This window comes from Lobosporangium transversale (assembly GCF_002105155.1).
Source record: "Lobosporangium transversale strain NRRL 3116 chromosome Unknown BCR41scaffold_17, whole genome shotgun sequence".
In the NCBI taxonomy this organism is placed as follows: Eukaryota; Fungi; Mortierellomycota; class Mortierellomycetes; order Mortierellales; family Mortierellaceae; genus Lobosporangium; species Lobosporangium transversale.
This window is the reverse complement of record NW_019028995.1, coordinates 145,344-170,726: the sequence shown is the minus strand read 5'-3', so window position 1 is coordinate 170,726 and position 25,383 is coordinate 145,344. Positions and strand designations below refer to the sequence as shown.

Genomic DNA, 25,383 nt, shown 5'->3' with positions numbered 1-25,383 from the left:
GTGATCGGAGGCATAGCCTCGACGGATACCTTTGGTACTATGACTATCGCGACTGCAAATGCTCACGGTGGATGAAGCAGAGACGGTGTTATTGCTACGCTTCTTTTGCTGCCGAAGCGAGGAGTATTTAGAATGATTTGATTGCTGCTCTTGTGGGCGGGACGAATCAAATGTAGCTGTCATCATTGGTCTCCTCCTGTTGCTAGTACTGGTACTGTTGGCGTTGCGTTCGTATTCCTCACACGACTCACTTTCATCTGTCTGGGTCTCAGATTCTAGTTGACTCTTATCGCCAATTGGATGCATGGGAGAGGATGGTGCAGATGCAGTACAACAGATGGGTCGCTCCAAAGGATGAACTTTGTTGAGGCGTGGGTTATAGGTTTGATGATGCTGAAGGGTGTTGTTGTTATTGCTGCCCACAAAAGCCTTGAAAATCCGTTTGAAGAACGAAGGTGATGGACTAGTCATTGGCGTTGTGGCAGATTGTGTGCAGTTATGGACGTAGCTGTGGTTGTGGTTATGCCTGTTGTGGTAGTGGTGAGCATGACAGCCATGGTAACAGCATTTGGACGAATGCCCACGATCACTTGGGGAAGACAGCGACGATTGCGATGATAAGGGCGATGTAATGGCTGAAGCAGAGCTTGTTTGGATAGAAAAATGACGACGATGGCTCTTGCTGGTCGTAGTAGGTGCTGGTGACGAGTGGCAATAGCGGTCGCAACGATGATGACACTCAGCTAATGTGGGTGCCTTGGTGTGTGTTCTGTAACTGTGTATGCTGCCGTTACTACTACTAGAACTGTTGCTGCTGTTGTCTTCAGGATCAACAGCAGTCCGGATGGAAGCGTTGGCGGTCGCCATTGTTTCAGATGGGTTTATTATTATTGTTATTATTGTTTTGGAATAGTGCAATAGAGACAGAGACTGAAGAAACGCAATTTGAGTATTGTCAAGGGTACGATTTAAAAAGAATAAAAATGTGTCGTAAACAATGAATCGATAGCGATGTGGCAGATGGCCTGAAAAAAAAGAAAAAAGAAAAGATACGATCAACTCGAGTATGAATACACCATCGATTATTGCCGTAATAGCTGTGGTTTGTGTCTATACGCCAGAGGAGGAGAGATTGTTAGTCATAAAAAAATAAAAAAAAACGTGTGGAGTTCTTTCTATTGACAAAGAATAGGCAAAGGAACTCAAACATGAAAAAGAGGAGCGTAAAAATAAAAGTAAAATAGCAAAGGGGAAGGAAAAGAGAATGATCAATATCAGCGAGAAAAGAGAGGGGAGAGTGATGTGAGAAGAATGGCATTATGTGTTTCGCCCCGTGTGTCTGGTTCACACTGAAAGGAACGATCAAACAAAACACACAAAAAAAAGGCATTGCCAGTTTGGTATACAACAGTGCAGATTCACTGATTCTGACAAACGTTTTCATAATACCAAAAGGAAAATTAGCTCCAAATTGAGAAATAGAGAAGCAAGGTGATGAAATGGTTGCACAATTTCATTAAAAAGGCGCACGGACGGGGAAGTCATGTCATGGAAGGAAAGATCAGATGATGCTCTCTTTTAGCGTATATTACCAGGGTAGGATCCGTCAGAAATAGATGAGGGCAATAGTGTGATTACGTTGACAGTTGAAATAAATGAATATAGGGAAAGAATGAAGGAAGGGGAAGGAAGGGAAGGAAGAGGAAGAGGAGGAAGAGGAGAGAAGGAAGGGGAAGAGAGGAAGAACAGGAAGAGGGGAACAAAGAGGGGGTGAGAGAAAGAGGGGAAGGACGGATATAAAGGCACAAATGATACGACTGACAGTAACATGTCTATTCTATCCACAAGGATGTAAACCCCGAAAAGTGTCATCTGCCTGTCTTCACCCTGACTGTCCACTGAACACACCATGTGTGATTTAATGAGTAAGGTCTCTTGCTTTCCTTTCTGTTTTACGCGGGAAAAAGAAAAAGAGCATCGCCTGCGAAACACAGCTAATGCGAAGCCAGACTAATGATGCGTGTATGTCCTAGAAAGTATGATGACCAACTGAACCAACTACAGCAACAAGAATAAACAATAAGTTGCCCTTACTGATATCCGATATCCGCTCAATTAACAAAGCATACAGCACAAGGACGATTCAATTAACACATCAATGATCTAACCGTTGGTAATCACTGCTCCATTTCAAGATTCCTTCAATAGGTGCAATAAAAAAAATTGAGCTTCTCAGGACATCCTTATAATGCCCTGGGTAAGGCTATAGGTGTCTCCCTCTTCATGGATTTTGTAGCAGGAATTCATGAGATAGAAAGAGTGCCAATCAATGATAGTTGTATGACTTCTTGGACAACATTGCTGAGTACACATAAAAGGCAGCCATTCTGGTAGTCGGGCTGCTCTGTGTTGAGGGCTTATGAAATGATGTACAAAGAGTAAAAGGAGTGCATTGTGGAATGATTAGGAATAAATATCGTAATTTTGTAGAGGATAGGCACATTCGCACCCGACAAAATGTGGTCCCGATTCATTCGGAACAACGCCTTCAATTGTAAAGACATGATCAATCGTTCTGGGGCCAACCATAAACAAACCAACAGGTTCAAGAAAAAAAAAAAAAAAAAAAAAAAAGGGAGAGTGCTCGCTATCGGCGCGGTATTCATCGTGTTTGCCTGTGGATAAATATATTCATGGTCATGTGCAGGCACTTGAACATGGACAAAGCACATGCACAGACTTTTTTTCGTATTCTCGTTGCTTAATTATGAACCCGTTTTCATATGAAGAGAGGGCTATTATCCACCATGACAGAGCCTCAGTGATGATGGAAATACAGGTATTTGACCTTTATGAAATGATCTAAGCGAGTACATGATGACCGGTAACGATGACAATAATGGTGATAGAGATATCTTCTAAATAGGTCTGCTTTCTAGTTGTTTCGTGGCAAGCTCTTTCTGTTTATCAGGTCGTTCCTTTGGCCAGTTGCTTCAGCTTACGTGAGCAAAACGTAAAGACCATCATACTGATGCCCAGTGCAGTTGTGCCTACGATAGCGAATGCATGAGGATTCGTTTCTAAGTAATTATGTAGGTTCATTCCATACAAACTGGCAATGATTGCACCACTAGACATGCCCAGCGTGCCCATTGCGATCCTGAGCTCAAACAGTAGCAGTTGGTTCCTGGTCGCGCCCAAGATCACATTCACAATCTCCTCTGTCGACTGCATCTGTTGCTTCACAATCGCCACCGTGTTAGCAATTTCCTCAACCTGCTTCAAATATGACTCAAGCAGAATCTCAATCTCCTCATGAGAATCCACCGTCCTTGGATGGCCAAGCTTCTTTTCAGTCAGGTACATATTGGCCAGGTCCTCATCTATATATCAGAACAGCACCATAGACAAAACAAATGCAGTCAGCGAACAATAAGAGATCCCGACAATGACCGTTTGGTCATGCAGTAATTCGCTTACCTTGATCCAGGACCTCAACGAAGACATCCCGTATTAACAGTGTCTTGGATTCAAACTGAGACAGTTTCTTTGAATATTGCAGAAGTTCTTTCAGCTTATTCTGGTCGATGCTTTCTTCTAATTGAGCTAAGAGATTGGTTACAAAATGAACAAGGACCTCCATCTCTGACTGTAGTGAAGACAATACTGAAATAAAGATGGCTTCCAGTGCTCTAAAAAGGTTTTTTTTAAGAAAAATAATTATAGTAGATGATAATGTGAAGGCAATGCGACGGTTAATCAATGACTCTCTTCTTATTCACGTTAGTAGCTATCAGCCTTTGCAGGAAGCTGGTTACATACCTGAATTCAAAAGGAAGGCCACCTGCAGCACTTGTGCTCATTCTCAATTTCTCCTCGAGATCGTAGATAAAGATGGATTGGTTGTAGCTGTCCGTAGATCCAAAAGAGTCAAACAGAACTACAAGGTCAGCCTTGATAAGTGCTCGAATGTGACCCACATTCACTAGAATAGCTTCGGGACGGACAAGGATGACAGGGATTTGATTATTGAAACTGCTGTCAATCTTGCGCAGGTCTCGGGCGTGCAGTCCATGCTGTGAATTGGCCATAAATAATTTTGTCAGACAGAGATATTATCTTTTCTGCGATCCATGCATTAAATCATTGTGCAACATACCCGAAGTTGCAGTGGATGATCAAACGTTTTTCATTGCGGCATATTTGAATGGTTTACCTTTTGACAGAGATCACTTTTCAGGAACTCGCCGGCAGTGGTCTTGACGTTACCTTTGTGGTCAAACTCAGTGCACCGCAGCTTGATCTCATTCTTGATAGTATGGTGAGGGACAGCGGCCAAAGATCGTTGAAGACGTGCAACAGGATCGGCAGCAGTACCAGAGACGGTTCCCTTCATCGCTTGCGTAGGTTTGGTAGGCATAGTAGCCAAGGATCGTGACTCGGATGTGGCTGCTGAAGGTAATGAGCGGAACGGACGGCGCCATGTTTGTAAAGAGTCGACGGTTGTGATAACGTTGCTACTGTTACTGCCGCCACTGATGCTGCCACCGGATGAAGATGAAGAGTAAAGAGAAGGAGAGTAAGTGTGGTATCTAGAAAGTTGTGTTGTCGCTGTCTTTAAGCAACGAGAAAACTGTGGTTGCTGATGTAGACGGAATGTATATCCGAAGAGGACTGTGGATTTGTTGTTCAAGCCAGTATTCCGAGAATAGAAAGACTGCCTGGAGGGATTTCCATTTTGAACCATAGCAGTCCAAAAGGAGGATAGCCACCAACTGAGCGGATCAGATGCACGGCAATCATTGCTCGTTTTCATTGTAGGACTGTTGCTTCTATTACGGCCATTAATATGTCTATTGCCTTGGCTAGTCCTGCCAGGTGATAAACATGTTAAAGGAAATAAAGGAGGCCATGACGACTTCGACGACTTTTGTAAGGACTTTGCATTTGTCATTGTAACAGAGTGATTGTCTAACAACATGCTTCTCGAAAAGATCATCCACGGCTCTCTGCCTGTGGTTGCTCGTTCTTTTATGAGGATGATCTCGGGTTGTATCCTTGGTACAGTGCCCGTCCGTCCATTGCTGATAGTGGATAAGTATGAAAGATGGCACTTCTGCTGAGGTTGTTGGCGATGTTGTTGCTTCAGTGCTTGTATGAATATAGCGTTAGTTGTGGTAGTTATTGCTGAAGAAGGCTGTTGCAGGCGGCAACGAAAGACACATTGCATCTCTCTTGAAGAATGTCAGTCAGAACCGAGAATAGAAAAAGAGAAAGAGGAAGGGAAAAGAGAGTTCCTCCGAATGAGAGAAGCTTCCGGCGGCAGTGAAAGAAAAAAAAGAAATGAGGGAAGAGGTAGAGGTAGAGGCATATTCGATATCTGTTGTCCTTAAGACATGTCAATTGTTCAGCGAAATCAGAACTCCGCTCAAGTGTTGTTCCTGTTTCAGTCTGTAAAAAAAGTCAGTCTCATACTCTTCTGTTGTTCAGACAGCCTAATAAACAGTCAAGCCACTTTTTTTTTTTTTTTTTTTTTTTTTTAACGAGTTGCAAGCAGTCAAACCAAGGGTGGGCAATTGGCATCGCATTCAATTCTTTTTTTTATTGTTCGCCTGCCTCATCCTGTTGTTTCATTCGTTTCCAAAATGGATACACCTCAAAAGGCACATCGCGCCAAATCCTCGGGCGCCAAGGTGAACAAGCACAAGAAGAATGCCGAAAAGAACAACCCAAAGGTAGCAATAATAAGGCAGTAATGTATTATGGTAAAAATGAAAATTCAACCTATAGTCCTGGCTCAGGTTAACCATGGCTCATTGTCCAAACCATATTGTTATGCATATGATAATTAGGCCTTTGGTTTTTTGTCAGGAAGGAAAGCAGAAAAGGCTGCTCGCCGCAATTTAGACAGGGATCAGACAAGGCTTCATGTGCCCCTTGTGGATCGTACACCCATGGAGGCGCCTCCTGTTGTGGTTGCGGTTGTTGGACCTCCTGGGGTAAGCGGAATAATTGGTTGGCTTTTGGATAATGTAATAGCAGAATTATTCATCTTTTGACTAACGATTTTTTTTTTTTTTTTTTTTTTTTTTTTTTGACAGACTGGAAAGACCACCTTGATTAAATCACTTGTTAAGAGATACACGAAGCACTCACTTACTGAAATCAAAGGACCCATCACCGTTATTAGTGGCAAAAAGCGTCGTCTCACTTTCATTGAATGCAATAACGATCTCAACAGCATGATTGATGTTGCCAAGGTCGCGGACTTGATTCTTTTGTTGATTGATGCATCCTTTGGTCTCGAGATGGAAACATTCGAGTTCCTCAACATTTTGCAAACTCATGGATTTCCCAAGATTATGGGTGTCCTTACACATTTGGATCGCTTCAAGAATAACAAGACACTCAAGACAACCAAAAAGAAGCTAAAGCATCGTTTTTGGACAGAGATTTATCAAGGCGCCAAATTATTTTATCTTTCAGGAGTGATTAACGGCCGTTACCCTAACCAAGAAATTTTGAATCTTTCCAGATTTATTTCTGTCATGAAGTTCCGACCTCTTATCTGGAGAAACACACATCCTTATATGATTGCAGACCGTGTTGAAGACTTGACTGACCCAGAGATGATTCGCCAGAATCCAACTTGCGACCGCACCGTCACTCTTTATGGATACTTGAGGGGGACTAACATGAAATCTGGTATGAGAATTCACATTCCAGGAGTTGGAGATCACTACATGGACGATGTAAGCATTTTAGCGGACCCATGTCCTTTACCCGACAAAGTCAGAAAGCGCTTGGATGAGAAACAAAAGCTAATCTATGCGCCAATGTCAGACGTTGGAGGAATCATGTATGATAAGGATGCTGTTTACATTAATGTTCCAGGATCGTTCACTAAAAAGAGTCAAATTGTCAAAAGCACTGTTGGTACTGGCAATGGTTCAGGAGATGAGCAGCAAGGAGAAGAAGATGAAGAGTCAGATTATGAAAGGGGTCAAGGAGAGCGAATGGTCATGAATCTACAGGATGCTCAGGGCACTCTTGCCAGCCAACTTGAAGAGAGCGAGCTTCGTATCTTTGCTGACTCTGCACCAATGCGTGCTGCAGATGTAGAGGAGGCTGAATATGAAGAGAGTGATAGTGGCGATGAAGAGACCTTCAATGGAAGGCAGAGTAAGTTGAGTGAACAAACAAGTGAACAAACAAAAGTTACTCTATATCAAAAGTTACTCTATATCAAAAGTGTATCATTACTAATATAAATTTCATTTCATATTACAGGACTACGTGAACAAAAGGAAACTGATAACGATGGGCGTATCCGCCGCCGTGCTATATTTGGGGATGAGGATGATGATATTGAAATGGAGGGTGACAATGATGATGAGGAGAACGACGATGACGATGATGACGACGACGACGATGAAGATGAAGAAATGGAAGATAATGAAGAAGAAGAAGAAGAAGAAGAAGAAGAAGAAGAAGAAGAAGGTTATGGATCAGCCAATAGCCGTCGGAAATATATGTCTAAATATGAAGCCAAACACAAAATGGGTAAGAAAAACGATTCGGACTCTGATGGCGAGGAGGACATTGCATTTGCAGAGAGCGATAGTGACCTTGGCGACCTTTCTGACGAATATGAAGAGGAAGACGATAGCACCTTACGGTGGAAGGATGATCTAATGACCAAGGCTGAAGTCATATATCATTCGAAACGTCGCCCCAATCTGATGCGTCTTATCTATGGTGAACGCAAATTTACTCCGGAGCAGATTGCACAAGGCGACATTGAGGAGGCACCTTTGAAATTAAAAAGTGATGAGGGTGATGAAGAATCCGACGAAGGCTTTGGTACTGGGCCAGGCACAGGCCCAGAGGATGAGAGCGATGACGACGACAACTTTTTAACACTCAAGAAGGAAGAATCGGACACAGCGCTTGCACAAATGATCGACTCATGCAAAGTAACTTTGAAGTTTACCGACTTGGAGGAGTGGGATAATGAGGAGATCAAAGAGTCTATTCGAAACCGATTCATCACTGGCTCTTTAGATGTCCCAGGAGCTGCGACAAACGGTGAAGGGGATAAAGATGAGGCTTTTGGTGATTTTGAGGATCTAGAGAGTGGTGAGAAGGTCGAAGGCATAGCAAGTGAGGAGTCAAGTAAAAAGCCCTTGAGTGAGAAGTCATATGACGAAATGACCCGTGATGAGATTGCGACCAAGAAGGAGGAGCTCAAAAAGAAATTTGAGGCCGAGTATGGTGATGAAGAAGAAGAGAAGAAGGATTTTTACGATGAGATCAAGGGTGACATGGCAAAGCAGCAACAAATCAATGAGGCTGAGTTTGAAGATGATGACCCTTTGACGCGAGCGATGGTTGAAGGCTTCCGCCCTGGCACTTATGTTCGTGTTCTTCTCAAGGATATGCCTTGTGAATTCATTCAGCACTTCCAGCCCGAATATCCTATCATCATGGGAGGCTTACTCCCCGCGGAAGAGAATTTTGGATTCATCCAGGTCCGTATCAAAAAACATCGTTGGCACAAAAAGATTCTCAAGACCAATGATCCTTTGATCTTTTCGCTCGGCTGGCGTCGTATCCAAACTATGCCCATTTACTCGCTCAATGATGGAACTCGTAATAGAATGCTCAAATACACTCCGGAGCACATGCATTGTCTCGCTACAATCTATGGTCCTATTCATCCTCCTAATACTGGCTTCTGTTGTGTACAGAGTGTCTCTGAAAACACGTCAGCGTTCAGGATTTCAGCCACAGGAGTGGTCCTTGATATTGATCATTCGGTTGAGATTGTCAAGAAACTTAAGTTGACAGGTCATCCATACAAAATCCATAAGAACACTGCATTCATCAAGGATATGTTTACTTCTGCCCTTGAGGTCGCCAAGTTCGAAGGAGCCAACATCCGCACAGTCTCTGGAATCCGTGGTCAGGTCAAGAAGGCCCTTCAGAAACCTGATGGCCACTTCCGTGCCACATTCGAGGACAAGATTTTGATGTCAGACATTGTGTTCCTGCGTGCGTGGTACCCTATCAAACCCAAGAAGTTTTGTAATCCTGTCACATCGTTGCTTCTTGCCAAAAAGAATCAGTGGCAAGGAATGCGGCTCACAGGTCAAGTCCGACATGCCATGTCATTGTCAGTCCCACAACTCCATGATTCTGTCTATAGACCTGTAGAGAGAATGACACGTCGGTTCAACACTCTCAAGGTCCCCAAGGCCATCCGTGCCAACCTTCCTTTCGCTTCTAAACCAAAGCTGTTAGCACCACAGAAACGACCAGGATTACTCCAGCGTCGTGCAGTGATGCTGGAACCTGAGGAGAAGAAGATTTACACATTGATGCAGCAGATTCATACGCTCAAGCGCGATAAGGATCGTAAGAGGGCCGAGAAGGAGAAGGAGAGAAAGATTGCTTACGATAAGAAGAAAGCCAAAGAGACTGCCAACTATGAAAATCGTATTAAACGCGAACGCAAAGAGGTATTCCGAACACAGGGCAAGGAACAAAAGCGTCAGGCGCTTAAAGAAGCAGGTGGACGGAGGCCGAAGAAGCACAAAGCCTCTGATGACTAACAAAACATAGAATCTTTCATCTATTCTCTATTTCAAGCAATTTCGTAAAATATATAAACGCGCATCTTTCAGCATAGTCATTACCAGAATTTTTTTTATGCATCATTTGTATGAGTATGCCTTTAATGAATATTGCAATCTAGTTGTTCTGGTAAGCTGATTTTTATGGGGTATTGATGCAGGCTTGCAAAAAAAATAAAATAAAAAAAAATAAAATAAAAAAAGGTTGTTGAATAGCGGTAGTGGGCTCGGAGATGAAATTAGGGGAAAATTATGATGCAGATAGTTATGAGAATAATAAAAAAATACGGCCAGAGAAAAACGTTTTAGAATTACAAATATCCAGGCCGTACTGATGGACTCTGAGCAGCTGAGGTATCAACATTGGTACTACTGCTGGTGTTGTTATTGTAGTAGTTGTTTCTTCCGTGACCAATAGTTCCTCCACGGCCATATTGATCGATGTGTTCAAAGTTGTCGTAGTACTGGCCATATCCATGGTTGCTGCTGCTGCCGTCATTAACACCCAAGCCCGCGTCGGATTGTGCAAAGTATTGAGCCAGCTCATCGTCTTGATTGTACTCGTACACATCTGGATCGGCTTCATCACGGGGGTTACGACTTGCTTGTACTTGCCGCGCTTGACGCTGTTGTGCTTGGCTGAAATGACGGATGAGCTCAGCGCTTCCAGGCGATTCAGGCCTTGGGATCTCGCCTGCGAATGGCCTTGAAGGGGTACTATGTTGCTCTTCGTAGGCAGTCGCAGCTGCAGCTGCGGCCGCAGCGTTAAGAGCAGCCTGCTCTGCATCGTAGATGCCCTTCTCCTGTTGCTGATCCATTGCTTGCTGTTGTTTCTCCTTCTCTTGCGCGATCTCAGCAGGCGTTTGATCAATACCGGCACGAGTTCCCCATCCGACCTCATGCAAAGTAAAGAGGGCATAGATCTTCATGATAGCGAAATAATAACCAAAAAGCAAGAAGGCTGGGACCCAGATGATATCTTGAGGCCGCTTGAATAAGTGAGGCAACAGCTTGATAATGCGAGTCATCATCAGCCAGACAATATACGAGATGGCAATATCCCAGATCGGCAAATGAAACTTGCCCTGGCAGGCCATCACAATGACAGAGATAGGGCCTGAGAGTAGAGTGATGGGGTTGAAAACCTTGTCGATCATTGTGAAGGCCACATAGGGGTGTCGGCTCCAAATGCGTCGCTCCATGAACATAGATCGGAAATCAGAACGCCAAGTATTTCGGGTCCATCTCAGCACTTGCTTCACAAATCTCCAGTTGTTCTTGAAGGTTGATAACAATTCGGCTTCCTTACAAACTTGAATATAAGTGTTCCAGCCATGATAGACCATCCAACGGGTTAAGAACTTGTCATCGCCCGAGTTAAGAGGATACTTGCCTAACCAGAAATCGTGTGTGAATTCATATTGAAATTGAGGATCCTGGAGGATACATGTCCTATATGCCGCTGTACGACCAGACAGACAACAAACACCGCCGTCGATATGAGTCGAAGCTGCAATTTCAATATTACGGATTGTGAGACGGAACCCAGCCAAGACTTCCCAGACGGTCTGATATCGTCCCACAGATTTTACAATCTGAGATGTACCCACACCTCCCATGTTGGGATCCTCGAAACAAGCCAGGATATATTCTAAACATTGAGGTCCCCAGATAGCATCGTCATCTGCAAAGACGATGATCTCACTGGTCGTATTCCTGATTCCTTCTACCATTTGCAATCGTTTATTGGCCTTGGGGACCGTCAGAACCCTGATCCTGGTAGGATCGACGGAATTGGCTAGCTCCTGAAGTGCGTCCTTCATTTTAGTTTCAGTAATGATGATGATCTCCTTGGGGTTATTGGCCAACCATGAATGTGCTGCTTCCTTGAACTCTTCTCCTGCATCGATCGTGGGGACAATGATGGTTACGTCGTATTCGGGTCTGTAAGTTGGATTTTGTTTGGGCATCATGGGTCGATAAAAGAACCAAGCCAATAGCTTGATTATGAACCAGAGATAGCGATAGAATCCAACTACACCCAGCGGTATAAAGACCGGGAATAGGTCTTTGGTCAAATACAACATTTTTCTTTTCTTTTCTTTCTTTCTTTCTCTCTTTTTTTTTTTTTTTTTTTTTTTTGGTGTGTAGGGTGACGAAAAAATAAATTAGGAAGAGCTGTCTTTCTATTTACTAATTAGAGAATACAGGAGGACAAAATGGGACGAGTTATAGTATTTGGTTGCTTTTGTTGTTGTCCGATGCCTAAATTATTTCGAGCAGGTGAGGGAATGGATGGACAGAAATGGATATTGTGCCTGGATGAGCAAGTGATTGGACTCTATTCAGCGAGACAGATAGTGATATCAAAGAGAAGGAACGTATGAGGGAATGTGGATGAGAGTGAGGGACGGAGAGTGAAGGAGTAAAAAGAAGAGGATGGTGGAGAATTGAGAGTGTAGGCAAAAGAAAGGAGAAAAGAGAGAGAGAAAAGGAAGAAAGAAAGGAAGAAAGAAAGATAGATAAGAGCAGTGTAGTGAAGGACAAAAAAGGATGGAGTGGGGGGAAAGGATGAGAAAGACGGAGGTGTGCCTAAAAAATATATAAATATATACCTGAGAATTAATTTAAAATTATAATTGAACAAAAATGTATTGAGTAATAAATATATAACAATAGAATAGAATTAAAAATAAAAAACGCGCTTTTTGTTTAAGCAACTGAAACAAATAAAAACGACTTTTGGGTGGAAAGTGTCAATGGTAAATAAACATAATGAAGGTTGACTGAGAATACACTATGGAAGGACACTTTTGATGATTTGGCGTGTTCGAAAACAAAAAAAAAAAAAACGATGGATAAAAAGAGATAGACTCTCAACGATGCACCAGGGAATGAAAATTTATAAAGAATAAGAAAGAGAAAGAGAAAGAGAGATATATAGCAAAGTAGGATGAAGAAGGAAGGCCAATTGTTTGAAGAGACATGTGTGGACATAAAGCTACAAAAAGCGATCTAGGAAGGTTGGGATGAGACAAGTAAAGACCATTCCTTTTTCTTTTTTTTTTTTTGGACAATTGAGTGTCTCCGCTGAGCTCACAAACTTTTTTAGTTCCCTCATCCGCATCTGCATAGAGTATATCTTTATCGCTAGTCCAAAGGTCAAAATACATTGCTCATTCACTCGCTGCTATTGAACCCCCATCATATTACTACAACTGAGTCTGATAATGGCAGTAAGAGGTGAAGTAGTGATCTCCAACCTCATAAAAATAGACATATCTCTTCCTTCTTTTAAATCCCTTTTTTTTTTTTTGTCTGTTGAAAGCTGCATGGATCGATGGCAACCGTACACTCCTACGATCCCCTGCTTCTCACTCCTCTCTCCCCGCTAAAAACAAAAGAGAAATAAAATAAAAAGTGGATGATCAATGCCTATTCTTATACCCATATAAAACCGACTCTTTTATTGAAAAGAAAAAGAAAAGGTTCCAATAAGCAATTCGCTTGTCCTTAATCCACGCGTGTCACGATATATCCAAATCATTGGACGCACCAACATGGAGTCTTTTTGTCCATTCCATTAACTCATGACAGGTTCTCGTGACCTTACTTTCAAGATCAGGCCACATGTCACGCAGGAAAACCAGATAACATCTGAATGTAACGAAGTAAAAGCATAATATATATATTCTAGGAAAGGGGCAATAAGGGCAGCCATGAGGAGAGGGAGAAAGGAGGAAGGCAGAAGAGGAGAGGAGGGAAAGTAATGAGAGCCTGGAATATCTGTGCGCTTCATGGCAGCTATTTTTTCCTTCAAGAGCCAGAAGGGTATCAATATGATTATATATAATTTCCTTGGGTCTATTTTTTAATATTACTCCTTCTGCCCATTTTCCACTAGCTCGCTCTCAGGCCTTTGCTTGTCCGGATCAATCTCTTTCCCTTAATCGTCATTCTATTATTTGTGGCCAGTTGTGGAAGTATGTGGAACTGATTAAGAGCCGTGGATAATAAAAACCACACATACACCCTCACACTTGCACGCAATACTCAAATATAACAAAAATACAGGAGGAGTGGGGGCGAGCGTATGGGTGCCATGTAAGATAGACTATGTATCCTTTTTTTTAATTTTAAAACGAAAAGGTACTAACTTTTAATCTCATTAAAAAATTTGTAGCCATGAATAATAAGTTTGGATCCTTCGCTCATTCTTCGTCCTATGAAAAGCAAGGAGCAATTTGTGCCGTTTTTTACAATCTTTGTTGGGTTGAAAACAAACTGGTGTTCAGTTCACGGAACCATATGGAAGTCCTAAAAACGTGCAAGACTGATAAGTCCGTGTTGCATCATAAAATTAGCAGAACAAAAATGCATTCGTGCACGCACACTTGTCCTCAAAGTAATTTTTTATGAGCCCTGCATGTTGCCTTTAGATTTTTTTTTTTCTTTTTTTTAAGACATGAAAGAATGATCACCCAACTCCCACCTCGTTGATTGTATACATGCATATCATGATGGCAAGCGTTAAAACGTCAGGTGTGCAGAAAAGCCAGCAGATGGGCCTCCGAATGTTCAAACAGAGCATGTGGACCATTTCCTTCTTTGATCCGCATCTTGGGACATATCAAATGATCGCGAGCATGGCAGACAAAAAGAAAGGGGAGCGTTAAAACTTAAAAGGTCATGCTTTGGATAGTCATAACCAAAATGGCTGCAGTTGAATGATCATTATCAGTCTTCACATCTTTTTGTCTAATATTAAAAAGCAATAAATTGCGGGCATTGAAAAAGGTATCTAAATCATGAACTGAAATAAACCAGGGGCCATCATTGGAAACCCCTAAAGAATATGAATATAAAAAAATGTAAGTTCTGAATTGATGCAAGGCCATTCATTTGACCTCAAGGAGATGCGGATTTTCTTTTTTTAGGATACGATCTGTCTCTCATATATATATATATATATGCTGTGTATGTCTTGAGCGAAGAGATATAAATATAAAAAGTTCATAGTTACTATCAACCTACTGTTGCCTACTACAAGACAAATCCAAAATAGCTGTCCTAGTAATCGGCAAGAATGGAATCAATTTGGCAAAGGCCATGAGATAGAAGGTACATAATAGAAAATTGATATTATATATATATATATATATATATATATACATTTATGTCAACCGTGAATAGCCCAATGGGGAATATGAATTGAATAAATTTATTTTCCGCTCTTATTAAATTGTCCATGAATTAGAATGTAACAAAAGCTGTTCCTGAATAAACAAAAAAGATCCAAAAGAACATATTAAATGAGGGCATGTACACATTTTACGGCAAATTGGGACGACTGAGTTATCTTCCCCCTGTGGGTGATGTGGCCATGCGGGCGATTGTTCTGTTGTTCTTATTGTTAATCTTGCTGTTCTTATTGTTAATCTTGCTGTTCTTAAATGGATATCCTCTTCTCTTCCTCTCCTTCTCTTTCATAATCACTCAACCTTTCTTCTTGACCTGGAATCCTCGCTTAGAAAACCCTCGACCCTCGACCCTCGGCCCTCAACCTTCTTACTCCTTCACTTGGCTTAGTTCTGCCCTACCAATTTAGATCAGTACACACTTTCAAGTGCACAACCGACTCTCTTACCGTCAAACATATTTCCACACCTCCCTACTCCTTTTCACAAACGCATAAACCTTCGTTCTCTCTGCCATATCATCCCACAGCACTATTCTTGATCGTTTTTCTCTTTATTCGCCCCTACTCCGTGTCTTTCCTTTTTCTTTTCACCCCTGCCTCAAGAAAAGGAGAAAACCACTCTTCTGTCTAACATTTACATCCAATTCAGCTGTAAGGATCTAAGGAACCTCCTATCAACTGGTTGACTCTCTCAGCTCACGTCTAATTGAAACGGACAATAAGGCTTATCACCATTTTCTGGAACCCTTATAAACTTTCGTCATCGCCGACACCATCTATTACAAAAAAGGAATATTCAGAACAAAATGTCATACAGTCCAGTCAATGTTGACAGCAGAGGTAATAGTCCTGTGCCATCTAGCTATCGATCAAATATGCAGCAACAACATCATGGCTATAATCAAAATAGGTAATGATAAAACATCGTGAACTCCCCCCCCCTTTTGTTTGTTGAAATTGGGAACTATTTATCGGCAGCGCTACAATAGGCAATTCGTAGCTTCCCACCCAAGTCAACAATTAAAATTGAAAGAGGCAAACGCACCCGTTGTGACCAGGATAATTGGAAAGACAAAGGGATGGAGCGAGAGGATGGGAGTGAAAGCGAAAGGATCTCCTAGTTACTCGCAGAGTGGTTCACACAAGCATGAATCCATTTGCATCATGCAGAGTATATTGCTTTCAGGAGCCAAATATGCCTGTTTTGACAACCATGATTGTATTTATAGCCGGAAATTCAGCAATATCCACGTTAGCAACAATAGTAAAAAAAAATAGTAGCTATAATAATGAGGCAACCAAGTAGAAATAGACTTCAGTGTTAACCTGTAATGGCCGAGAAGGGATGGAGGTCAAATCCGAATGAGGACAATACCAAAACTATAGTTGCCAGTTTACAGGAGACATACAAGAAAAGAAGGAGTGTGTCCTCTTTAATGGTTTTAATGATCACCACCTGAACTTAGCTTGGCACGATGTCTTGGCGACCGATATCCAATTCTGCACTGTGGATTATCAGAATCCTGATTGCTTAGTTGGCTGACCCTTTTTTTTTTTTTTTTTTTTTTTTTTTTTTTCTCCTCACTTGCATCTTTCTTATTTTTTCTCTTATTTCTCTATTGTCTCTTTACTTTACACTTTGAAAACGCAACGGCATCACTACATTATTCCGATAATTCTCATCTTTTATCTTCCATATCATTGTGCCGCTGCTTCGCCTTTATTTTCTTGACCTTCTTCTCATTCTTTCTCACCCGCCTTCTCTCTCTTTTTTTTTATTTTTTCAGCTCTAAGGACAGATCGCCTTTTCTACAGAATAAATCCTACGGAATTGCCGTGGATCAAGATCCGCTAGCGAGCCCACCTACTAGGAATCCCTTTGAAGAACCCGCTTCTTCTTTCATCAATCAAGATCAACTAAACCCGCAGCAGCGCCCATCGTCTCAGTACATGCATTTACAGCCACAGCCTTACGTGCCATACGACAAGGATCACAATCAACTATCAATCTCTTCCGGATATCAGCCTTCATCCCATTTTACCTCCACTATGAGGCCCCAACACGGACAGCACGGACATCATGGACAGCACGGAACAGGAACAGGAGCAGGAACGTCATCATCATCAGCATCATATGATGGTCGCCAAGATATGAATAGCTCGCATCGATCATCAGCCCATAATCTAGCCATGGCAGATCGTAATTACAACTTGACGCAGAACGACACCACCTTAGAGGGACTAGCAGAACGGTGGCAGGCATATCAGGCCTGGTGGGCAAAGCAATATAAGGAGCAACCATTCTATCGTCTTTGGACTCGTTCAAAATGGATCCTCTTCTTTTCTGCAGTGCTCCTTCTGGGTTACTCTGCAGCTGCATTCACATTCTCGCTTGGATATGTGCTTGGACGTACGTTTGCTTGAACTAGAGGCATTTTTTTCTCTTTCTTCTAATTTCGGATGCTGTACACAGTAATCGGGAACAGTAAATAGATCTAGTTGCTAACCATTTCACGTGTTTTATTTGGGATCTTTATTAGGTTTTGAGCACTCTGCAGTTGTCCTGGAATTTCATAAAAACATTGTCTACAGTAATTTTTTTTTTTTTTTGCTTCACTTCAAAGGAACAATTGATTTCTTAGCAATACGGATGCATTAGTAATATTCAACCATATCATGTCTTTTTTTTTTTTTTTTTTTTTTTTAGTCACATTGGCGGGATCGAGTTTTGGCATTCTCAGTGCGTTGATTGGATTCGTGGGTATTTTTAGAGAAAACAGGAGGCTGCTGTCATTGTATAATATCATGTTGTGGATTGTCTTCTCGCTCTACATCTCGGTCGGATACATAGCATTCAGACGCGCCAAGAACCACCTTCGTGCTCGTCTGAGGGACGAATGGTTGAACGCATACACACGCGAGCAGCGTCTGCTGGTCCAGCGCAGCGTAAGCACAACCGCTTTTTTTTTTTTTTTTTTTTTTTTCTGCTCTGTCCTTATTTGGCCTCGTCTTATTTCCTTTTTTATGGTGTTATGGTGTTGTACTTACATTTATGTCCCTACTATGTTAAAAAAAAATAGTTAAAGTGCTGTGGATATCAGAGTCCTACTTGGTATGGCGAATACGACATGCGCTGCTTTCCTATGATTAACTTGCCAGGATGCCAGCACAAGTACAGTGTGTATGAAGCCGACCTGTTGCACACCTGTTGGACTTTCAGCTTTATTTTGGCTCCTTTCCAGTTATTTGTTATGATTGCTACACTCTTGTGCTCCAACCATGTCGATGGCATGTTCCGCTCAGGACGACCTGGCTTGAAGAGCTTCAAGGAGCAATAAAAAACAAAACAACAACAAAAAGACCAGCACTCGATTATTCATCTTCTTATCTATCCAACTATTCCTTCATTTCATCATTTCCTCATTTTTTTATTTTAGTTGCTAATCTTGCATTATGATTAGAAACATAGTGAATTTTTCTTCTTTCCTTTACTTAGACATGTAACAATTTAAGCATTAGTAATAAAACACTCGCGCATAAGCGATGATGGCCATGTGAGGACATTAAAGAGTTGCTCTTTTACTTCATCCCGAAACATCGGCAAGCCCCGTTGTTTGTACTATTTATTTACGTATCGTGTCTAGGGGCCTACCGGATTAGGAGCATCGTTGTTGCCTCGCCCAGGCGGCAACAGGGACATCCTACCATCAGGATAGACAATGGCGTGAATGTCGACCGGGATTGGGATCACAGTGGGGTTCCTGCTTGAGGCTGGGGGGAAAAGTCCACTAGGTCTAGTGAACGTTGCTGGTGTTGGGTTATTGCTACCATCCATTCCTCCTGGTCTCCATGCTGCCTTTAGTTCACCTATTGGAATATCACGTTTGGCTAATTTCTCGCAGCTGCAGGTAGCAAGACTGTTATATGAACGCTTAGACTTTGTCTTAATGGTATCATGGTAACAAGCCTGTGAATAATCACCGCCTTGGCTGGCTGCAGCAACATTCGCATCAGCCTTCCATTCTGGTTGGATGAAGTACTTGCTTCGTCTGCTCTCCGAATCTTCACCATGCCCATGGCCATTATAGTCTTTTGGCCAATCAGTCTCAGATGCTTGGTTTGGAATACCGTACTTGCTCCAGTCACCATCAAAATCCTGGCCAAATACACTATTAAACTCAAATTTGGAACTACTGGGGGACGATGATAGCAAATGATAGGAGCCGGAAGGCCAAGGCGAGCCGAAATCAAAACCAATCCCAGTATTTGTAGCACCATTAGCGGCTCCAACACTACCTAACCCACTCAAAAATGTAGCAGTGGATAGTGGCCAAGATAGTCCGGAAGCTAAGGATGATGACTGTGGCTGTGGCTGTGGCTGTGGCTGTGGCTGTGGCCAAGGTGGCAGCCAGGGAGACGATGAGGGCATTTCTCCAGCGCCCGTACCAAACGCAGAAGCGAAATTGAAATTCGGGCCAAAGGCTCCAGAGCCTGATCCAGAGAACCCAGTGGCAGCGCGCTTCTTATGCCTGGGAGACGCCCTTCCAATTCCCCCTTCTGTATTGGGGCTGGTGCCAATGCTGGAGCTAGAAGGCGAACCTGCGATAGGACCAGAATGGGGTCGATAAGGAGTCCCAAGGGAGGGAAGATACATTCCAGATTGCGAAACAAAGTCTTGCTTAGAATCCATCTGTCGATCAGATACAGGGAAAAGAGGATAGTAGGTTTTACCATCGCTACATCGCAGAAGCCCTTTGGTAGCACCATCTTCGGAACAAGTGACACGGAAACGGCCTCCTTTGGTACTGGTGCCAGTGGTACCTTCGTTATCGCCATCATCCTTTGTAACTGCGGCTGTGACGCGCTCGTTTGGAACCGAGTGTTGTCGCTGCTGCTGGTCCTCGCCAGTGGATAGGTCTTGGTCTAATTGAACGCCACCAGTATGCTGCTGAAGCGGCCGAAATAGCTGGGGTTCTTGCTGCGGCTGCTGTTGCTGCCTGGGCTGAGTCAAAGGGCCAACGGTAGACCTTGAATGGATTGTGGTTAAGATAGGTGAGATAGTTCCGGCTCCAGACTCTTCATTTTCTAGAAGCTCAGTTAAGTGAGTAGATGGATGGCCTAGATTCGGATGTCGGGCTTCAATATCAACCATCTGAAAGGGCGAGGATACGCCAACCTCAGCAGAAGCAGCAGTAGCTGTACCGTCGCAGAAATCAGTGGGCCCTGACGCAAAAGGATATGGGATATCGAAGGCTCCGACTGTCGGTAAGGATGCACTCCTTCCGGTTAAAAGCTGTAGATCGGGTTCAGCATCAATTGTAGCACCAGTGCCAACCCCGGCACCAGCGGTGACAGTGGTTGGGATCGCTTGCACTAGATACGTGCTTTCGAAGAACAGAGCTGAAACAAGGAGGATTGAAAATGAGATGCTCAATAGATGACGCATCATGGAGGTATAGGATGAGGGCAAGAGTATCTCTGATGTGTAATGAATATTTTAAGTATCAGTGTGTGCACCTAGGACGATTGAGAAGATTGGCGTCAATAAACTATTTCATGGATAAGTGGGTACCGTCGTATTCAAGGGTGCTTCATTTTATACATGTTTGTTTGTTTTATTGTGATATGAAGCTATTAAAGAGATCACTAGAATAGAGCTGATCGACCTACAAATGTGTAGATAACTCTAAACGCATATTGTTCATTATTCGTTGGCACTACGCAAATGGTAGTTGATATTGCCCGTATACAAAAAGATGGCATGCTTTGTTTAATAAGATCATTGATGGTTGGCTGACAATTTTAATTGATTATTTGCCATCTCAGTCTAGTCATTGAGGCTTTGACCAATTCATAGAATCATTTTGGCTAGTCCGGTACGTGTTTCTTTCTACACAGAGTTTCAGTTAGACTATATTCATCTGCAGGCTGGGCCCTTAAAAACACTTATTTTAAAGTATATATATAGTCCGTTTCATTTGGTCGCGATCCCTTATATTTTTGAATACTCTCAAGTATATATATTGGCAGCCAATTAACTCGCTTGCTCCAAGTTCGTCAGGCAGTGAGACGTCGCTAAGACCAGTTCAATTATCGTTTTTAGATAAAAGATTATGGGATCGCGACCAAATGAAATGGGCGATATTAGGGGAGGCTGTCTTTCACCTGAATGCAGTATATTCACGAACCTTTTTTTTTTTTTTTTTTCCACAATTTCCGATATTTTCCATGTTAATTGAGCCGTTCCGGCTCCTGAATCATCCGACAAAAAGAAAATTGACAGTTTGACACGTGAATCAAGCAGCATGCTTATACCCCAGTTTCTTCCAAAATGGGACAACACCAACCACGGACACACAAAAAAAAAAAAGGCTGTTTAATTTGTTATAAACATTAAATCCAATCTCTTGTTTTGAAAAAAAAAAAATGCAAGCGCAGTCTTACGAAACGACAGAAGGTAAGACATGCAATTACAAATGTATTCCCATTCTCTTCTCTCCCCTTGTCCTCGCCCTTAAAAGCACGGAATCTGTAAAAAAAAAAAAAAAAAAAAAAAAAAAGGGTACATGTACCAACTGAAGTGTATAACCATGCATGTATGCTTTTTTTTGTGTACTCCAAGGTAAAATCAAAGAAGAATAGGACAGGGGAACGGTGTTCTAAAGAGACTATACATGTAGAAAAACAAGGACCCAGGACTTTTTTTTTGGCTCTTCTATCAGATGTAATTACACAATAGGTCTACCTCTGCAGTTCAATACAAAAAAAAAACAAAAAAAAAAAAAAAAAAAAATACGAACAAGGCATACAGAAACGTGTTTGAGGCGTAGGGCATTACTCTCTATATAGTTTGCTTGTCCTTTCTGTAAATGTACCCACTGGTTTGGCTGGTCTACGCCTTGCCTTGTTTTTTTTACCATCTTGTGGTTTTACAGCACGAAACAGATGGTATGGAATGGAAATGAGTTTGCTCCGTAGAACAAAGGTGGGTTGGATTGTGTTAAAAAATAAAGGCAACCGATTCCGTTTTATTCCATACTTTTCTTTTCGTCCATATATACATGTACATGCCTTCGCCCTTTCATCTTTCTGTGGTACTAGATTAGACTGACAGTGCATGAATCAAAAGTATATAAAATATTTATATTTTTATACATGTAAATCCAAACTCAGATGTCGTGATCGTGCGGTCAATAAATAGTTTATTTTTCTTCCCACGGGGGAATATTAAACCAAAGTACGTGTACAATAGGGTAAGCTAAGAACTGCAAATTCATAACATCAGAATGACAAAAAAGCTTGGACCATGACGCTATTTCCTTCATTCTTGCTTGTAGTAAATATAGTTGACTACATGTTGGGGTAGCCAAGGTGAAAGGAAGGGAGAGTGGAGTGGAGTGGAGTATCGTTTTAGACAGCCTACAATGTGTTTTGCTCTTTTTTTTTTTTTTTTTTTTTTTTTTTTTTTTTTTGGATGCTCCGTGGGTACAGAAAATAAAATTGCGATCACCATAAATTCCTGCACTCTAATTGGCCACCGCAACTCTATGACAGAGAGCCATCTCTTTTTTAAAAAAACATGTCATGATTATTCACAGCCAAACGAAACCATTGAACGCGTAGGTGCTTTATGAATTATAGGGAATTCTTTATTACAATTTTAATGGAATGCTACAAATGCTTGAATCAACATTTTTTTTTTTTACTTTTTTTAATGTGTATGATATCGCCAGTCGATCTTCAAAATATCTGGATGCAAAAAAAAGATACAAATGATGTTGGATGTGCAGAAAGAGTAGGGAGTGGATTGTCTGAATAACTATTCAAGACAAAAAAAATGGACTTCAAGTTATATGGGAGCTCGGGCTTAGCCGGTTCAATGCAAGAGTAAATGAGGAAAAAAGAAAGGGGAGCTATGAATAGAATAAGGAAAATGGCAGAGCTAGGCTGGCTTTATCATGGATTTTTTTTCTTGTACAGTTTTTTTTCTGATCGGTAGCAAAGTTTAAACGCTTAAAGTAACCGAACCATTTGGCGGCCATCCTTGGTTATCAGAGAGTCAGCGTTGTAAAGCTTCTCGTATTCGGCATAGGCTCCCTCGATAAAAGGATGGTCCTTCAGATGGATGTCTCTGGCCCGAGTGACAACAGGGACTGCAGACTCGAACTTGGTTTGGTGAGGGAAGAAGAATTGTTGAGACTGACGACGGGAGCGAGCGGCAGCAGCAGCGACATCGACTTCATCGGCTTCAGAACCAAACGAATCAAAGCTGCCAGCAGAGGAAACGGAGGTCGACAGCATAGGAGGAGTCGTGGGGGCATCGCCGGTATCGACAGTCTTTGCAGGGATGTTGATTGCCAAGGGAAAAGCTGCTGGCTCGGTCTTGCTGTTGTTAGAGAAGGCACCAGAGGCAACCAAGGCAGGAGCAGTAGTGATAGCAGGAGTCATTGTGAAAGAAAAGTTGGTATGTGTATTGAAGGGAAAAAGCTTGATGGAGGGAAAGCTGTAAAAAGGGATGTGAAATATTTTTTTTTTGGAAAAGAGAAGAGAACACGGTTTGTGAAAAAAGAGGAAGGGGACCCTTTTATATTTCGGTTGCTGCGCGGGTTCATTGCACAAAAGGGATATAAAAGGCGAAATGCGGGGGAAACTGCTTAAACAATATCCAGTCACTCTCTGACTTGCAAGAATGTATATATATATACTATTGCATGTGGTCTTCCCTCCCGTCTGATGCGTTTCTATAAAATGCACAAACATTGTCCAGCTTTTTTGTTCTATTCTTTGCAGGGCCTCGTCTTTTTTTATTTTACTCCTTACTAAATTGTATTAAATACAGGACTGTATATGTATATGCCCACATCATTCGAACCAATCATTGTTCAGAAAATACGATCGAGGGAATCCAAAGCAAAAAATTCGTATTATATTCTTCGGGTTGCCTCAACTATACATTGGCATCCCTTCCACACTGATTAACGAGCTGGGATAGAGAGCGATAGGAATACATGTCCACATATAACAATGAGGTGGGTTCAACAAAGTGGCCACATGCCCTTCATGTTTCGTCTCGGGTGAGTGTCTAAAAGAGGTTCATGATGTTTCACTTGGTGAAAGTGGGCCATTTGCAAGATTTCAGAACAGACTGATAAGAAGTAACGAGGTCAATTAATAAAGATAACAAATAGCTCCCTCTTTCTTTCGGGACAAGTTGGACTTACAAGCCCATTGTTGTGATAGTTGAACTTGTAAAAACGAGCTTGATTATCAATCGATCAAAAAACCTTTTTTTTTTTTTTTTGCTTCACGCATCATCCTGTAGAGTCGTCATCATCATGATAATACAAACAATGTGATAGATCTCTTTCTAAACCCTTTTTTTTTTTAACCAGTTAGCCGAGTCGCGAGCGATATGAGTAGTATAAAACTATTGTCATCTGATCATCTCGGATCTGTCCACTTTTTGTGTCGTGTAGACGAAGGGCTTAGGAAAAAAAAAGGGCGATTTGTTCGGCGTATGTCATGTACCACAATGGGAAGAAAATCAATAAACGCAAGATCTCAGATTAGAAGAAAGAGAAGCAAATACACAAAATCTATGTATAATTGAGGTCAATAATAGACATCATTTCTAATCACCTCATTGATTTGTTGCCCTGTGTTGCAAGATTCGAGCGCGAAGACCCCCCCTTTTTTGATCGATTTGTTCGTTGGGAAGGAGAATGAATGACCACAAGCCTTCATCCCTACGCACCTCTCTTGAAGTAATGGTGTGTTTGTTTGCATGAACCTATAGTTACATTTATAATATGTGGGATAGAACATGTGTCAAAGTAATATCTATTCTAAACATGGTTTCGAATGCATAATGAATTAGGGTGAGAAACCAACTTTTCGAATTGTGTATAATTTGAACCATTTGCATGTGTATTCAGGAAAATATACCTTTCTTCATCCACCCTTCACAGTTTGTCTCCGTTGTTGATGGTTGGTGTCTTTTCTTTTAACGAAGATAGATGATTTTACTCAGTATCTGTCATAGCTAGGCGCATTTAGAGCCTCTTCTCTGCATCTGCACCGCTCAGCCCTCTATGAAGTGCTGTAAATTACAGAGCGTAGAAAAAGGCCATTATTCATTCAACCTACACATCCATCAAGCAATTGGTAAGCAAAAAAAAAAAAAAAAAAAACTCAAAGAGTACGATGGTTTCGGACTGAGGTTTGAGTTATCAATGGATATTTCGAACTATTCATGACTTATACACATGTAGCAGAGTCCTTTATCCAGGCATTTAAAGATATTTAAGCAAGATAGACCCGAATCGCATCAAACTATACATCCTGTTTTTATCAGTCGATTTTATAATGCCATGCTCCTATGATACTACTTTCGGACCTTGACAAGGCCCTGCCGATAGATATGCTGTTACCCGAGTATAAGAGCAAGTGTTAAAACCGAACTATCTTACTCGTTCAAACGATCCTTAGTTAGGTTCCTATCGGTAAATGAGGCAACATGGCTTCTCATCGGCTTGGATAATCTTAAGC

General features: G+C 41.8%; 6 protein-coding genes across 6 annotated transcripts; 2 read left to right on the top strand and 4 right to left on the bottom strand.

Annotated features, from left to right (window-relative positions):
* Positions 1-2,967: 2,967 nt before the first annotated feature.
* On the bottom strand, positions 2,968-4,396 carry BCR41DRAFT_377662 (Mg2+ transporter protein cora-like protein; the record flags this gene model as incomplete). Its single annotated transcript, XM_022027116.1, has 4 exons — positions 2,968-3,383; positions 3,481-3,692; positions 3,823-4,076; positions 4,217-4,396. The coding sequence occupies 4 exons, from the start codon at positions 4,394-4,396 to the stop codon at positions 2,968-2,970; spliced, it is 1,062 nt and encodes a 353-aa protein (XP_021881598.1).
* A 1,156-nt stretch (positions 4,397-5,552) lies between these two features.
* On the top strand, positions 5,553-9,689 carry BCR41DRAFT_336071 (hypothetical protein). The gene is made up of 4 exons (XM_022022017.1): positions 5,553-5,735; positions 5,853-5,999; positions 6,102-7,182; positions 7,291-9,689. The coding sequence occupies exons 1-4, from the start codon at positions 5,646-5,648 to the stop codon at positions 9,612-9,614; spliced, it is 3,642 nt and encodes a 1,213-aa protein (XP_021881597.1). The 5' UTR covers positions 5,553-5,645; the 3' UTR covers positions 9,615-9,689.
* Positions 9,690-9,714: 25 nt separating this feature from the next.
* Positions 9,715-11,777, bottom strand: BCR41DRAFT_352918 (nucleotide-diphospho-sugar transferase). The gene has a single exon (XM_022024042.1). The coding sequence runs from the start codon at positions 11,720-11,722 to the stop codon at positions 9,947-9,949; it is 1,776 nt and encodes a 591-aa protein (XP_021881596.1). The 5' UTR covers positions 11,723-11,777; the 3' UTR covers positions 9,715-9,946.
* Positions 11,778-17,025: 5,248 nt separating this feature from the next.
* On the top strand, positions 17,026-18,173 carry BCR41DRAFT_370454 (Tetraspanin family-domain-containing protein; the record flags this gene model as incomplete). Its single annotated transcript, XM_022026535.1, has 4 exons — positions 17,026-17,245; positions 17,376-17,426; positions 17,543-17,781; positions 17,916-18,173. 4 exons carry the CDS (start codon positions 17,026-17,028, stop codon positions 18,171-18,173), a joined length of 768 nt encoding a protein of 255 aa, XP_021881595.1.
* Positions 18,174-18,475: 302 nt separating this feature from the next.
* On the bottom strand, positions 18,476-20,284 carry BCR41DRAFT_421851 (hypothetical protein; the record flags this gene model as incomplete). The annotated part of the gene is made up of 1 exon (XM_022030082.1): positions 18,476-20,284. One exon carries the CDS (start codon positions 20,282-20,284, stop codon positions 18,476-18,478), a length of 1,809 nt encoding a protein of 602 aa, XP_021881594.1.
* A 2,467-nt stretch (positions 20,285-22,751) lies between these two features.
* On the bottom strand, positions 22,752-23,562 carry BCR41DRAFT_52805 (hypothetical protein; the record flags this gene model as incomplete). Its single annotated transcript, XM_022030891.1, has 1 exon — positions 22,752-23,562. A coding segment is annotated over one exon (714 nt), but the record flags the coding sequence as incomplete, so codon positions are not given.
* Positions 23,563-25,383: the final 1,821 nt, after the last annotated feature.

Excerpts from the sequence above, each read along its gene's own strand:
- BCR41DRAFT_352918 (XM_022024042.1), bottom strand. The coding sequence starts at position 11,722 with ATGTTGTATTTGACCAAAGACCTATTCCCGGTCTTTATACCGCTGGGT.
- BCR41DRAFT_336071 (XM_022022017.1), top strand. The coding sequence starts at position 5,646 with ATGGATACACCTCAAAAGGCACATCGCGCCAAATCCTCGGGCGCCAAG. Across the intron at positions 6,000-6,101 it reads CGGTTGTTGGACCTCCTGGG|ACTGGAAAGACCACCTTGAT; the intron begins GTAAGCGGAATA and ends TTTTTTTGACAG. Across the intron at positions 7,183-7,290 it reads GACCTTCAATGGAAGGCAGA|GACTACGTGAACAAAAGGAA; the intron begins GTAAGTTGAGTG and ends TTCATATTACAG.